At 47.7% G+C, this 16,797-nt stretch overlaps 1 protein-coding gene across 1 annotated transcript in view; it reads left to right on the forward strand.

The window, feature by feature from the left end:
- The window catches only part of XPO7 (exportin 7), a 486,858-nt gene extending 470,283 nt beyond the window's left edge, over window positions 1–16,575 (forward strand). The window contains exons 25-26 of the mRNA XM_078665516.1: window positions 7,269–7,396; window positions 14,812–16,575. Of these exons, the coding sequence (XP_078521642.1) occupies window positions 7,269–7,396; window positions 14,812–14,905 (222 nt within the window). The 3' untranslated portion in view covers window positions 14,906–16,575. The remainder of the gene's footprint in view (window positions 1–7,268; window positions 7,397–14,811) is intronic.
- Window positions 16,576–16,797: the final 222 nt, after the last annotated feature.

The raw sequence follows: 16,797 nt of genomic DNA on the forward strand, positions 1-16,797 counted from the left end.
TAAATAGGAGGATCCAAAAGAACAATATCCAAATCCTATACAAAGAACTCCCTAAGGGTCAGCTAGATACACCCCTCCCATCACATATATATTATGATAATCAGTATGAAACCTGTGCAATAACTCAGTTACACCGTGTGCCCTTTAGGCTATCACGGGCAATGTACATACCCCGTCATCGTGCTCAGATTGCACCCCCAGCATCCCCACAGTATTCTGTGAGGGAGAGGCTTCAACCTCCTCCCAAAGTGGAGCCTCCACAAGCATTCCCTGCCATGCACTCACGTCATCTTCTAGTTTGACATCATTTCGGACTTGACTCATACGAACTACCTCTGCCATTGCCCATGCTACCAGGTCCCTGGCCCAATTCTGTAGTGTAGGTGGCTGCGCACTCATCCAATGAATCGCCACCGCCTCTTTGCTAACACTAAACCCTGCTGCAAAAATCGTCTTGAAAGTTTCTTGCTCTTTGGTCTTGAGATAAGTCCCAGTAGTACCTGCCTACTCGAGCGTTGAATTGACCACCCCGTTACGTGTCTCAAATGCTCCAATACTGCCTCCCAAAAGGGGGTCACGCTAGGGCAGTCCCACACCATGTGCAAGAATCGGGCATCAACATATACACATCTGGGGCACTCAGAGGACCTGTCAGGGTAGATTTTGTGTAGTGTATATGGGGTCAGGTATGTTTGGTGTACAATGTTATACTGAAGTAGTTTAAAACGCACATTGGAGCTAATTTGTTTGACCTCTGTGTGTACCTTTTCCCACTCAGCCTCTGTCAGAGGCGTCTCAAAGAGTTCGTCCCATTTGCTCTGTATTGGCAACGGAGCTACCGCAAAGTCGCCCCTCAGCGCCCTGTAAATATGAGTTACTAATCGGCGGCCCGATCATCGTGACCAAAGTCCGAAGGGTAGTAGATATGGGATGCTCTTCGGGGAGTGTCGGCCACACCTCACGTACTATCGGCGAAATTTTGGCTTATTAGCTGTATTGTCCACGACCTAAGTTGAATGCCGACTCAGCCTCCTCTCTAGAGAGAAACCGCTGATTTAGGTACAAGTCTCCCATCTTATCACAGCCTCCCGCCGTCCTTCGAGTGGTGGACATATGCTGGCCGACATTCTGGTACGGTGCTACCATCCAGAGCGGGGCCTCTGGAGCATACGGGGCTCTTTTCACCACGTTGCGGACTGTGTATTCCCAGATAATGGCCACCTGTCTAATAATGTACGGAAGGTGCACTGGGACCCTTGAGCCCAGCATAAGTAGTTCCGGTAGGGCGGCATCTCCATTTCAAGTGCTACACCTAACATCATTTTTGTCCACATCTATACTGCCGAAATACTGATCACTATATCAGCTTCTGACCTGCACCACCAATGTTCAGGATGCTCACAATGAAGCCACACTAAGGATTAGTATTGAGGATTGTCGAGCCCCCGAGAGTTACTTTGCATGGGCTAAGTAGCCCCAACATCCAGTGAACTCGGAGCCGGGACTTGCAGTGTTACTGTGAGTAGTATGGAATTCAATACAAAGCAGCAAGTGCTCTTCATCAAATTACTGCAGCTTGGTAGAAGGTATGAAGCAAGCGCAGAGAAATGAAAAATGGGAGGCAGAGATTAGACATTAGTCTTGAATTGAAAACACATCACGCAACTTTGCATTTATTTTCGTCATAATGAGATTGCCTTCCAAGATCCTAATGAATTAATACAAAGACATTTTCAAAATGTATTCTGCGAGTATGCTGTAAGAATTTGTATTTAAACATTTTAAAACAAAGAATGCTGCTTCAAGGTGCAATAACTTATTGTCCACAAGTGTTGGCTGAGGAAACAAAAGGACTGAGCCTTTAAATCAAGCTGAACAAGCATTGGCATAGCCAATAGGTCTCGCCTTTGGAACCTTATAAGTATTTAGTTATGCAGCCCAATATCCTTACTGCCACAACATAAACTGTTGCATGGTTAAACACTTATAAGGTCCCAAAGGTGAGACCTATTGGCTATGCCAATGCTTGTTATCAATGAAATCTGCCCCCATCAGTGACAACAGGAGATCCCGCCAGAATCTGATGGAATTTTTAATCCCCTCTATATTCGCCCCACATTTAGGTTGTGACGCACATCATGGGTATGCCCCAGCCGGACCCCAAAGTATCGGACCGAGTCAGTAACCCTACCCATTCCTACTTCCGGCAGTTCGTCTAAGCTCACCTCTCTCAGGTTACCCATGGGGAAGAGTTTGGATTTCCTCTGGTTAAGACAGAGTCAAGAAAGTAGACCAAATTGGGTAAGTTCCCGCAGAAGCCCTGGGATGAGTGAGGTACCCTTGTGTCGTCTGCATACATTGACACAACATGGGTTGATTCACCCACCTGAACCCCCCAGCACTCCATTCGTCTGCGAAGGGCGGCCGCCAGCGGCTCCATTACTAACGCAAACCGGAGCGGCGACAGGGGACAACCCTGTCGCGTACCACGCTGCAGCACTAACCTATCGGACACCTGGTTGTAGAGTCGAACCCGGTCGGTCGGGCCAGAATAAAGCAACTTCACCCACCGCATATAAACGAGTCCCCAAGTTTCATTAGAGCCAGAATCCACCACACATAATCCCACGCAACCGTGTTGAAGGCCTGACGAATATCAAGAAGACATAGCGCTCAAGCCGAGCCCACAAGTACCGGTGCATGCCATAAATGCGCCAGATGGCACAAATTATGTGTTGTATTGTAGGTTGGGATGAACCCAGACTGGTCAGGATGCACCAGCTGGGTCATATGCGCAAGAGGCGGGCCGCCAACACTCCGCTCATAACCTTCATATCAATATTGAGGAGAGAGATAGGGCGATAGGAGCCCAGGAAGTGGGGGTCCCTGTCTGGTTTAATGGTTTAATAATCATGGAGACCAGGGCCTCCATCAAAGTGTTAGGTAGTGTTCCTGTCTCGAAGGCCTCCATATATACTGCTAGAAGAAAGTCAACCAAGTCACCGGCAAAGATCTTATAGAACTCGGCTGGGAGGCCGTCGCTCCCGGGACACCTTCCATTCTTCAGCTGCTGAATTTGCAACAACAGTTCTTCCCAAGTAGGAGGTGCTCCCAAAATCTCTGCCTCCGATTCACCCAATGAGGAAAGCTCAATATCTGAAAAGAAGCCCTGAAATGCGAGAGGTCCAGGACGGACCTTTGCAGAACACTTTTGTTCCAGGTCTGCCGCAAATGTCCGCACAATCGCCTCCCGGGTGTGCAGCAGAATCCCGTTACTATCCCTGAGCTGCAAAACCGGATCATGAGTAGTCTCTGGTTTGATTAGCCAAGCTAAGAGTGCCCCAGACCTATCTCCCTCCGCATACAATCTCTGTCTTTACGTGGTGTATTTATACTTCTCAAGACAGGACCATACTTCAAGTAATTCTCCTAGCATTCTCCCCCATTCCATCTGACTCTCAGGGACTTGATGTAATGCCCCTTCCTGGGTCTTCAGTCGCCTCTCCAAGGACTCTATATCCACTAATAGTTGCTGATATACACCATACGTCGTTTTCATACAAACCCCTCCAATAACGACTTTCATAGCCTCCCATTCCGTGGATCTCGCATTAGTGGATCCCCAGTTCTCGGCAAAATAGTGTTGCAACTCATGTTTAACTGCCTGCACAAAGGGAGGATCCTGTAAGGCTTCGGCACGAAGAGGCCACAAGGGGATTTGCAGCTCGCATAAGATTTAATACATGTTTTTAGTTGTCAGGAGGATTAAAAAAGGAAGTAACATACAGTGCTTTAATCTGACATTGTGTGGCAGCTCTCGCGTAGAGGGGCACCACTCATTTGCACCTTTTGATGAGCCACCGCAGTTTAGAAGACTACACGCAATACAATAGAGCCCACTCTCCAACAAATCACCTAACAGCTTGCAGGTGTAGGTAATTCATTTTTAGTCATTACTGTGCCGTTTTTAAAAAGCAGATTCTGACACGAGTCCCTATCGGGCTTCCCATTTTTACCTTCAGGGTGAAAAAGCCATAAAAAACGTCATTCTACAACCCGTCGCTGTCTTTGATGTAATGTGAAAGAGACTCGTTTTTCAGTTTTATGTAGCGAAAACTTGGAGCGCTTTACTTGGGCACCAGTTGCATTACACAAGGGCATATTGATTTTTTTAAATCACTGGACGTCTGGCTCAAACCTGTTGTCTCATCTCAAAGGTCGGCTGCTCTAGCCTTACACCACTTAATTGTGTGTTGTTTCTTCAGCTTTGTATCCCTACGATGCAGTTGCATTATTTCTCCTGTCGCCAAAGAAACCTTGGAATTAAGTGACCGCTTATTAACCATTTTAATACTTAACTTCTCTACAAAATAGCTTAAAAACATTGGCAAAGCCAATAGATCTGCCTTAACACGTATAAGGTTCCAAAGGCGAGACCTATCGGCTATGCCAATGCTTGTTATAGAAATGGACTTTTTTCGCTTTAAAAAGACAAACAAGAATTTAGAATTTTTCAAACGTAAGTATAACACTTTTAACTTAGCCTTTTGGATGCAATAAATCATTGCATGCGGATTAGTAGCCACTTCTCTAAAAATGCCTTTTAGCATTCTCCTGAACCATAAGGGGTTGGGGGCTAGTCACATGGACCACTCAGGTCTGGGGAGACAGTTACCCATCTCTGCCAGCAGTCTCGAGGTCCTCAGTCACCTTCCAAGAAGTGATCCTGATGCTGGGGATGCAGGATGCTTGTATAATAAAGTTGTGGAGAGTGTTTCTGCGGACACTCTATCCATGACAGCATGTGTCGTCTCTGGCCTCCGGTCTCGATCTCTGACGATGCAGAGGGGAAGTCCAGTGCAGGTCCAGTTGCCACTGTTTTGCTGGTCTCCCAGTTGCCGCAGTTTGCAGGGGTTGCTTGTAGGTGAATTTTTTTTTCTGGCAGGGTAACCAGAGTCTAAATGCCATGGGTTCCCCTCATATCTGGGCAATGCAGGCTCCTTTACCTTTTATGGCCTTGTATCTGCAACAGGGAGTTAGCCAACTAATCCTTGGAATCACTATTTTTGTTCTGGTACCTGTAAGGTACTTTTCTATCAGTGGGCTCAGTCCTCTCTTTGCTTGGCCCTCTGGTTTCGCAGGTGCAGTCCAGTCTTTGGTGCAGCCTCTCCTTTCTGGTTTCAAGGAGTCTTCTAAAGTCTTCTGTGCAGTCCACTAGTGATCTGAGATCAGGGTTCCTGAGTCACTCCACTTTTATGTCTGTTTTGAGCTTGTCTGCGGGGGGCGACTAACTAGCCAACATGCTACAAGTTCCCATAGGCTATCCCACCCACTTTGTGACAGCTTCTGGGAAGTGTGGCATCTAGCTATCCCAGAGTGCATTATTCTGCCCACTCCCAATATGACCAGACCGTTCTCTTGGTGATGGAGCTCCCTAGCCCACCCCAAAGGTGTGGCTACCTGGAGGCTACACTCACATTAGAAAACCTGTTTGACTCTAGGTTTTCTTTTCCTGCTGGGGATGGTAGCCTAACTTCCCGAACAAAGGAAACCAACCTTCCTGGTGTATGCTCCCTTCAAAACTCTGCACCATTGCCCCCTCTAGCTGCTTTCCATGAAAAAAGCCTTTTTAGTGGCAATAACTTCTGCCAGAAGGGTGAGCGCATTGCAGGCTTCTGCATCCAAGTATCCTTAACTGACCATCTTCCCTGATACATTGGTGCTATGCATTGGGGCCCCCTTCTCACCGAAAATGGTAAACCCATTCCACGTGGGGCTATCAGTCACCTTGCCCACTTTCTATGCTCCTCCACACCTCTATAACGAGGAGCGACCTCACCGTCTGGACCCAAAAAGAGCTTGTTGTTCTAGCTTGACCGCACTATGAAGTTCCGGGTGGACAACCAACTCCTCTGTGGGATGGATTGGATCAAAGAAATATCATGCAGTGCAGAAGAGGACTATCTCGCGATGGGTCATCCTCTGCATCAAAATTTGCTATGCTCTGTCTACAAAACAGACTTAAGAGGCTTAAGATCTCATTCCACCGGAGGGAAGGCTGTCACCACAGCATTGCAACGTGGTGTTCCAGTCCTTGACATTTGCCGTGCAGCAACGTGGGCATCACTGCACACTTTTACTAAGCATTACTGCCTGGACATTCAAGTTCGCAGGGATGGCCTTTTTAGCCACTCTGTTCTGCAGGAATTACTGGTCTAATCGGGTCCATGGTGCCTCCTCCGGGGATGGTATTGCTTGGGTATGTATTATAAGGTAAGGAATCTGCGGCTAGATATCTATATCAGATGGACAAGTTACTTACCTTAGGTAATGCCTTATATGGTAGAGACATTATCTAGCCGCAGATGCCTTACCGACCCACCCATCCTCAAAAAAACAGGTTTTTAGGTTCAGGGCTGATCCCTTTCACAGCCCAAGTTGTTTTAAATACGTCAGTGCCCCTCATGTCTCCGCGCTCCTGGCGTGGAAAGTCATGAAAAGTAACTGACATCAGCATGCTGAGGTGTCGCCAATATAGGTGACGTGGACATCACTTCCGACACTGCCAACTACGTCACACGGAGCCGACCGACGCCACCTACCGGCACGCAAGGGTATTGCTCATGCAAAAGTCTTCCGGATCCAGCCTGATGCCTGGAATATTCTAAAGTAAGGAATCTGCGGCAAGATTGTGTCTCTACCAGATAAAGTGTTACCAAAGGTAGGTAACTTGTCCTTTTCACTCACAAAACATTCTCTTTAAGGGCACAAATATAAGCATGGAGAAAGAGACAGTTTTTCTTTTAAAAAAACAGGAAATCTGAAGCAGCTGGTTTCTACCACACTGGCAAGAAAGACCAGCACCATCTGACAATACAAGGCTTTGCTAGACTGCATGTCAGCCAATTTTACTTTGTCAAAGTAATAAGTCACCATTCCTCCAACATCTCACCAATGAACTGAATCAAGCATTGAGCCGACTTGACCTGCATATAGTGGAAGATAGTATACAAAGCAGTATGCTAAGTTACTGCATTTCAGGCATGTGGATCAATGAAAGATGATTATACTTGAGAATTGCAGATACAAATTGGTAACTTTCTAAAATAACATTTTGTAAAAGATCTCCTCTTCATGGTCTGCAAAATGTGTTATTGTTGGATGCACTGAACTTTTTTTCTGACCAAATGGCTGTTGTGTTTTAGATTATTGGTTAGAATGAGTATTCTCCTTATTCCTTTTCATCTGACCTCACTTGTTTTTCACAGTATTTCTCAGATCTACGGAATAGTATTGTGAATAGCCAGCCACCAGAGAAGCAGCAGGCAATGCACCTTTGTTTTGAAAACCTGATGGAAGGAATTGAACGAAACCTGTTAACAAAGAATCGTGACAGGTGAGAAGACCTTCTAAGGGCTTCAGGTAGTAAGCGCTTAGATGGAGTCTTGCTTTGGAAGGAGGTTGGGTGGAGTAGAGTCATTGGATAATTAGGGTTTCTTTGTACTGCAGGGATACTATTGTACAGTGAAGGAGTATTGTACAAATGTGATGAATGAGGTTACCGTCTTAGCTAAACTGTAGACACAATACACAAGTCTTACTGTCATCTTGGAATTGGCTGAAACCAACGCCAGATACCTGTAGGTACGGATGTTGAATGTGGTGTATTATACTTCCCACTCTAGCATGGTCTTTACTTCTCTCTCTAAACATCTACTGTGATTGAGATACATTTAGGGGACTTCCATCCACTCACCTCACCTCAAATCCTCATTGGTTCAAATTTAGAGAGCCTGGCATCAGGCACACCCATGTTTGAGCTCCTTCCCGTGCGTCTTGACTGGATCAGTATTCCATATAAATCTGTTAAAGCCAGTGTGTAGGAAGCTGGCTCCTTGAAAAGTGTATACCCTGTAAAGTACCCACTTATCCCTTATAAGTGGACAGGGGCTTGCTCTAGCAATCCCAGTGTGCTCTCTTTCGGGGGTTGTGTAGTCGAGCAGCCTTAAGCTTATCAGAGAGGAGTGTTAGACAACTGCTGTATGCACACAGTCAATTAAATGATACACATGACTGCTGCAAGGGGGCAGCTCCACTACTCCACAGGAGTTCCTAGGTCTTGGATGAAGACTGGCATTTCTCCCCTGTATTTGGAGGCAAAGGCAGCTGAAGGATGAGTCGTGTTTGACGCAATTGTCGAGGACAGCAGGCAGGCCGGCAGGGATGGAGGCAAGTCATTTGCTGGTTTTCTGTTCTTGCTTTTGCGATTCTTCACCTTCTGTCTTCTTCCAGGTTGGCGAGCTCTGATTTCCTGGTATCCGGGGCTCCCCTAAATACTAAAATCTGAAAGAGACACGTTAGTGATAAATTCCTAATCTTAGAATATCCCCAGGTGTCAGACTGGATCCGCAAAGTTTTGCTTAGCAGTACCCCTGCGCGTCAGTAGGTGGCTTTCTGCGGCTCTGCGTCCGTCACTGGCGGCAGTGCCGAGATGATGTCTTGTTAGGCGCCATCCATGCGCGCTGACCTCAGTTCTTTTTTCCGTGCTGAAAGTGCAGATCCGGATTGAGCAAGTACCTCAGTCATTTTTTGACTACTTTTTGAGACTTTTTGTGTCCTTCTCTTGTCTCCTGGTGCACGTAGGGATGCCCGACTTTAAGTCCTGTGGGTCGTGCCGCCACCACCTCCACCACTGGCGCGAAATTACATCGGACAAGTGGGTGCTGCAGATAATCTGTCATGGTTACTCGCTCCCCTTTCTGTCCTCCCCTCCAGCCATGTCACCTCGGTACCACCGCATGTCAAGGGATCATTTGGCTCTTCTCCGTCAGGAAGTCACGGCCCTCCTGGCCAAGGGGGCCATCGAGTGCGTTCCCGATCAGGAAGTAGGGAGTGCGACCTTCCAGTGGGCACAGCATCAGGGAAACCTGTCCGATCACGTCCAGATCTCAGAGGGCGCTGCACGACAGTTGCAGTGGTGGCCCATGAATCGCGATTGGGTCAGTGGCAGATCCCTCTCCCTTCCCCAACCGGAGCACTCAGTGGTGAAGGACGCGTCCCTCCTGGGGTGGGGAGGCCACATGAGAGAGGCGGAGATCAGAGGCCTCTGGTCTCCGGCGGAGTCCCGGCTCCATATCAACCTTCTGGAGCTGCGGGCGATCTGACTTGCACTGTAGGCATTCCTTCCCTCTGTCCCGGTAAATGTAGTGCAGGTGTTCACGGACACCACCACTGCCATGTGATATTGCAACAAACAGGGCGGGGTGGGGTCGTGGACCCTATGTCAGGAGACTCAGCGCCTCTGGACATGGCTGGAACGTCAAGGCATTACCTTGGTGGTTCAACACCTGGCAGATTCTCTGAAAACCAGGGCGGACAAACTCAGCCGCCGGTGCTTGATGGATCACAAATGGCATCTGAACTCAGACGTGGCGCAAGTTCTCTTTCTGCAGTGGGGAGAGCTTTGGTTAGCTCTATTCGCCACCGAAGAGAACGCGCAATGTCATCAGTTCTGCGCGTTGGAATTTCCACGGCGGCACTCGCCCGGCGACGCTTTTCGTCACGAGTTGAGTTGTGGTCTGTTCTACGCCTTTCCACCTGTACCACTTTTCCCCAGAGTGCTGAATAAGATTCTGCTCAACCGGGCCCAAGTCATCCTCGTGGCTTTGGATTGGGCACGAAGATACTGGTATCCCGAGCTACTCAGCATGGCGATCGATCCGCCGATCCGACTGCCTCTTCGGGAGGATTTTCTGTCGCAGCAGCAGGGGACGGTCCTCCACCCGAACCTGTCCAGCCACCACCTCCATGCGTCGAGATTGAGCGGCGACAGTTGACAGCTTTCGATCTTCCTCCTGAAATCTGTGATGTCATTCTGGCAGCCAGGCGTCCCTCCACTAAGACGGTATACGCCTGCAGGTGGAACAAATTTGTGGCATGGTGCACAGCAAAGGCTGTGGATCCCCTTTCTGCTCCTCTTTCTGAGGTCCTTCTGTTCCTACTATCAAAGGTTATCTTTCGGCCATCTTTTCCTTTCTAAGACTTCCAGATCAGCCTTCGCTCTTTAAGTCCCTGGTTGTTAACCGTTTCCTGAAAGGCATTCCACACACGTTTCCTCCCGTGCCTTTCATAATTCCTCGATGGGACTTAAATCTTGTCTTAACCTATCTAATGTGTGCTCCCTTTGAGCCCCTTCATAACTGTCCTTTACGACTTCTCACTCTAAAGATGGCTTTCCTGGTAGCTATCACCTCTGCCAGAAGAGTGAGTGAGCTCCAGGCTCTTTCTTCTAAACCTCCTTTCCTTTCTGTTCATCCGGACAAGGTGGTTTTAAGGACCCGTCCTTCTTTCTTGCCAAAGGTTGTCACTTCCTTCCACATCGGGCAAACCATCACTTTGCCCACCTTCTTTCCGCCTCTGCATCCTTCAAAAGAGGAAGAGAGGTTCCACCGTCTTGACCCAAAGCTGCGCTCTTGTTTTATCTGAAGCGAACACAACAGTTCTGGGTGGATGACCAGCACATTTTTGGCTACGTGGGCGCCAAAAAGGTTGAGCCGTGCACAAACAAACCATCTCTTGGTGGGTTGTTCTGTGCATCAAAGCATGTTACTCGTTGGCTAAAAAGGAGCCTCCTGTGGGGCTGCGTGCCCATTCTACCAGGGCAACGGCAGCCGCTACTGCCTTGGGACGCGGCGTTCCCTTGCAGGGCATTTATCAGGCAGCTACGTGGGCCTCGCTGCACACGTTTACCATTAAGAAGAAAAATGGTTCTGTTGGGTAGCAGAATGCATTGCTTCAAGGAAAGGCAGTATTAGCTCATGCCACAATGAACAAATTATATTCAATCAAATTCAATGAAACCTCTCTGAAAACAACCGAAATTCACAGTTTTTTATATAGTAAAAGTCACAATTACAACATAACGAAATTACTTCATTCCGTATGCGTTTCAATAAATGCTAAAAACAGGTAAAGAGTGACTATTGGTGAACAAGAGTGAATAGTGCAGTGTTATTCAGTGACACATTATATACAACTTTATACAGTATTGTACAATGGGGGTGGGGGCGAAGGTTTGTCAATTAAGAGGTCAGAGTTCCGAGTTAATGCTCCAAGGAAGCAGATGGTTACTGTGCCCGTTCCTGGAGGTTACTTGACCAGAGTTGTACGTCGACGTTTCGACCCTAATGTGCCCCGATTGGTGGTCACGGCGGGTCTTTATCAAGACAGTGGTGGGTAAGGGCGGGTGGGTGGAACAGGTTGATCTGTACTCGCAGGCGGAAATTTATCGCACCCTGGAGGAAGGCCGGAAGGTCGATCCTGAATCACTTGGTATGTGCTTTCGCTGCAAAAGCCGAACGCCGTCTGGACTGTAATGCAGGAGCTCAATCGGTTACCAAGCATTATTGCCTTGACAGTCCTGTCCGGAGAGACGGCTTCTTTGGCCGTTCTGTTCTCCGTGACTTTCTGGTGTAATCTTGTTCGCAGACCCACCACTTGGGTTGGTATTGCAGGGGTAAACATTCTAAGGTAAGGAATCTATCACAAACGTGTCTCTTTCAGATGCACAAGTTGCTACTTGTGTAACGATATATCTGTAAGAGACATTAGTTAGTGATAGATTCATTACCGCCCCACCCGAGCTCCCCATTCTGCGAACTGATTTCTAGTGTTAAGGTCATCCCTTTCAGGGCCCTAGTTTCATGGCACCAGTGGTCAGTTTCTTGCATGGGTCTGTGTTCCTGGCGTGGAAAGTCGCATATAAAACTGACGTCAGCACGCATGGGTGGCACCTAAGTAGTCTCCGTGACGTCATCTCGGCGCTTACAATGCCGTACGACGCCACCTACCAACGCGCAGGGGTACTGTTGACGAAAAACTTTCCAGATCCAGTCTGACGCCTGGGGATATTCTAAGGTAAGGAATCTATCACTAACTAATGTCTCTTACAGATATATTGTTACACAAGGAGCAACTTGTGCGTTGCTACCTTGCCCACTAGCCCCTTCTGGTCTTAAACACATTAATTTTCACTACACACCAACTCACACAATTCTCCTACACTCAACACAATTTCACTCCATACCACATAATTCCATTCCTCGCCATACAATTCCGCTATATGCATCCAGTTCTACTCCACTCAAAGTTCCACTCTATACAATCTCACACCACACAATTTAACCCCATTCCACTTTATTCCATTCCACTGCAGACAATTCCATGCCACACAATTACACTCCTCTCCTCACAATTACACTCCAGTCCACACAGTTCCACACTACACAATGCATCCCTTCTCCACACAATTCCTTACCAGACAGTTCCACTCCACGCGGCTCCATTCCACGCCACGCGGTTCCATTCCACGTCACACAGTTCAACTCCACGCCGCACAATTCCACTCCACGCTGCAAAATTCCAATCCACGCTAGAGTTTCACTCCATGCTACACAGTTGCACTCCACACAATTCCATACCACGCCACACTCCACTCAATCCCACTCCACGCCACACAATCCCACTCCATGACACACAATTTCGTGCAACACACTGCCACTCCATGCAGTCCCACTCAGCACAATCCCTCTCCAAACACTTCCCCTCCACTCAATTCCAGTTTATTCCACACAATTCTATGCAACACAGTCCCACTCCACACAATTGCACGCCACTCCACCAAGCGTTATGCAATTCCATGCCACTCCACGCCATTACACTCCACACAATATCATCCCATACCACACAATTACACCCATACCACACAATTACACCTCATGCCATACAGTTTCAATCCACACAACACCGCCCCACCCAATGCCACTCTCCGCCACACAGTTCTATGCCACTCCTTGCCACACAATTCTACTCCACCCCACCCATCTCCATTCCACCTTATTCGTCTCCACTCAATTCCTCTCCACTTCACCCAGTTTCTCTCCACTCCACCCAATTTCTCTCTACATCACACAATTCGTTCCACATAATTCCAGTCCACACAATTCCGTTCCACTCCCCTGCACCCAATTCCACTCCACCCACACAATTCTACTCCACGCCACACGGCTCCATTCTACGCCACACGGTTCCATTCCACGCCACACGGTTCCATTCCACGCCACACAGTTCAACTCCATGCCACACAATTCCACTCCACGCAACAAAATTCCAATCCACGCTAGAGTTTCACTCCATGCTACACAGTTGCACTCCACACAATTCCATACCACGCTACACTCCACTCAATCCCACTCCACGCCACACAATCCCACTCCATGACACAATTTCGTGCAACACACTGCCACTCCATGCAGTCCCATTCAGCACAATCCCACTCCAAACAGTTCCCCTCCACTTAATTCCAGTTTATTCAACACAATTCTATGCAACACAGTCCCACTCCACACAATTGCACGCCACTCCACCAAGCGTTATGCAATTCCATGCCACTCCATGCCATTACACTCGACACAATATCATCCCATACCACACAATTACACCCCATACCACACAATTACACCTCTTGCCATACAGTTTCACTCCACACAACACCGCCCCACCCAATGCCACTCTCTGCCACACAGTTCTATGCCACTCCATGCCACACAATTCTACTCCACCCCACCCATTTCCTTTCCACCTTATTTCTCTCCACTCCACCCAATTCCTCTCCACTTCACCCAGTTTCTCTCCACATCACACAATTCGTTCGACATAATTCCAGTCCACACAATTCCGTTCCACTTTCCTGCACCCAATTCCACTCCACTCAATCTTACTCCACACAATTCTACTCCACACAATTCCACTCCATTAAACTCTACTCCATATAACACAATGTCACTCCACACCATTCCACTCCACACAATGCTACTCCAATCCTACAATGCCACTCCACACAATGCCACCCACTGTGCTCCACTCCACACAATGCCAGTCCACACAATGACACCCCACTATGCTCCACACTACACAAAGCCACTCCTCCCCCACATAGTTCAACTCCACGCCACACAATTCCACTCCATGCCAGTTTCACTCGAAACTAGTTTCACTCCACGACATACAATTCCACTCCAAGCCACAAAATGCCACTCTTCTCCACACAATTCCACACCACGTCACTCCGCACAAATCCACTACACTATGCAACACAATGCCACTCCACACAACACAGTGCCACGCCACTCAGTGCTACTCCACTGACCTCCACACAATGCCACTGTATTCCTTGTTACTCAATGCCACTCAGTGCCACTCCACAACACACATTGCCACTCCACTCGATGTCACACCACTCCACCCAGCCACTTCACACAGCCACTCCACACAATGATAATCCACTCCACACAGTGCTACTCCACTCCACATAATGCCCCTCCACGCCACACAGTGCCTCTCCGCGCCACACAATGCCACTCCGCGCCACACAATGCCACTCCGCGCCACACAATGCAACTCCGCGCCACACAATGCAACTCCGCGCCACACAATGCAACTCCGCGCCACACAATGCAACTCCGCGCCACACAATGTAACTCCACGTCATTTATAATTGCTTGAAACTTCCTTCTGCAGAATACAGTGGTATCAAATTGGCAGTTTTTCACAGTGTAATAGGTTGATAATGTGCTATAGATTACAGGAGTCTCTTGGTACTGAAATAAATTTGAAAGACTAATGTAGGTATTTACATGATTGGACATCCTGCAACTGTTGGAAATATGCAGATCAGTACACAAATATAGTCTTGCTTATTATTTTTGCAGATAAGTTATGCATTACTAAACGGCTTTTTCTGTGTATCTGCAGGTTCACTCAGAATTTGTCTGCATTCAGGCGAGAAGTAAACGACTCGATGAAGAATTCAGCGTGTGGTGTAAATAGCAACGACATGATGAGCTGACACTTTCTGTGACACCCCAGTGTGTAGCCGCATCTCTCAGGCCTGGCTCAAGCGGGAGGCCAGGGATGGGAGAGCTTGTCAGATCCTAAAGGCGCCCTTCTCCTCCCTGGGAGGGAGGGTGGGGTAGGGACGTGGCTGCTCTCCCAGTGGCCGTTGGAAGAAGGGGGGGACAGGAGGTATTTTAAAGGGTGCTCCCACTTCATGGGCATTGTCAGGATAACCATCCTGCTGCCTCCCCAAGAATGCTTGGATGTTGACGCTTCCCCTCTTCAGCCCTCTGCCTTGTATAAACATGTACATTTTTTCATAACATTTTGAACACTGTTTATATTGATTCGGTTGATAAGAAAAACGTGTGATTGAAGTTTTTATCTTCTAATACGGGCCCCACCCTCCCCCAAATCCACGGGGCGCTGTGAATGAAGAGACATCCTCCAAGCTTCACGAGAGGAGATCGTATTAGAGTGGCAGGTGCAGCAGGAAGCACAAGAGAGAGAGCGAGGTGTATATTTCCCAAAATGTATATTTTTTCTTAATTGCCCTGAAATACCAGCCGCTTCCTGTCACCTTGTTTGAGGTACTTTGTGTGAGATGAGGGCCACAGCCCTTTGCGCCCCCAAACTCTTGCATTTGTCCCCTGCAGCCTAGCCCCCAAGCTCTTTCCGGGCTGGCGGTCAGCACTGCTTTGCACTACTGGGGGTTTTCCTTACTGGACTTGGCTGCTGGGAGGGGAGGGCAGGGCTTGTGCCACAATGTCTCCCTTGCCTTGTGGTTTCACCCATTGTATGGTCTATGACTATCGGATATATTACATCACAGAGTTACATATGTGGATATATGGATAGCTGTTCACAACAAATAAATTGAAAGCATGTGTGAAACTCTTCAAAAAGAAAATCCAGCATTCCTCTTGTATGGCTCACCAGAGCCAGGAAGACCAGGTCTAAGCTTCCAGGTCACAGGAAGGCTATGCGCGTTTGTTTCCGTTGAGATGTAGGGGATCTACATCTCGTTTCTAAAGGTATGCATTCCTTCCAGTGTCAAGAGGAGTACACATTCTAAGGAAAATGCATCAATTTCTGTACTCCACCTAGATTTAATAAATATATTCCCACACTTTGCGCCCTGAGCCCTATCCCATCTGTGTCAAGTTGGTTTGTGTCTTTGTAGAGGACGAAGGATATTTGAAAGTGGTTGCATGATGGGGGGAGAGGTGTGGGTCACCTCTGCCTACATAGCACATGGGTTTGAGGTTCAGTCCCCAAAGTTTGGAAGTAGGGTTTATTTAGTATCTTAAAATGTGGCCTCCTACTCTTAATGAAAAAAGTCTATTGAACCTCCAAGAAGCTACATTCTATATTTAATATTTAAAGTAAAACTAGATGCAGTTGGTACCTATTGAAAGTTTAGTTGCAGTGGTTGACGAGTGGGGAGCCCCACATTACTCCTTTTCAGTAGACTGGACACACAGTGCAGCAGCAACTTCTTTGTCACTTTGCAGTTGAGTGCAGGCACCTACTGTGGATGTGCTCATTCCTCTTTGACGAGTGTGTGTGCGTGTGTTTGTCGGGTCCTACGGTTGTAAAGACTCGCAGGTGGTTTTGTAAGATGGTTGGCTGCATTTAGTGTATGCATTGTGACAGCAAATAAACATCAATGGTTTTTACTGAGCCTCGTTCTCACCTCATTACCTAAAACAAAAAAAAGAAATTGCCATCCAGTTAGAACACACCTGTAATTTTCCTTCAGCAGGTATATTTTGTTGTTATGCTTTCAAAAAATGTACGGCCTGCTAACATTTGGAATGTGTATTGAAGCACACCCCCTTTATACATGATGAGATGCTCTTAAGAATAAAATAATTTAAACGAATCGCCAAAAATATAATCAGT

This window comes from Lissotriton helveticus, chromosome 11 (assembly GCF_964261635.1).
Source record: "Lissotriton helveticus chromosome 11, aLisHel1.1, whole genome shotgun sequence".
NCBI classification, from domain to species: domain Eukaryota; kingdom Metazoa; phylum Chordata; class Amphibia; order Caudata; family Salamandridae; genus Lissotriton; species Lissotriton helveticus.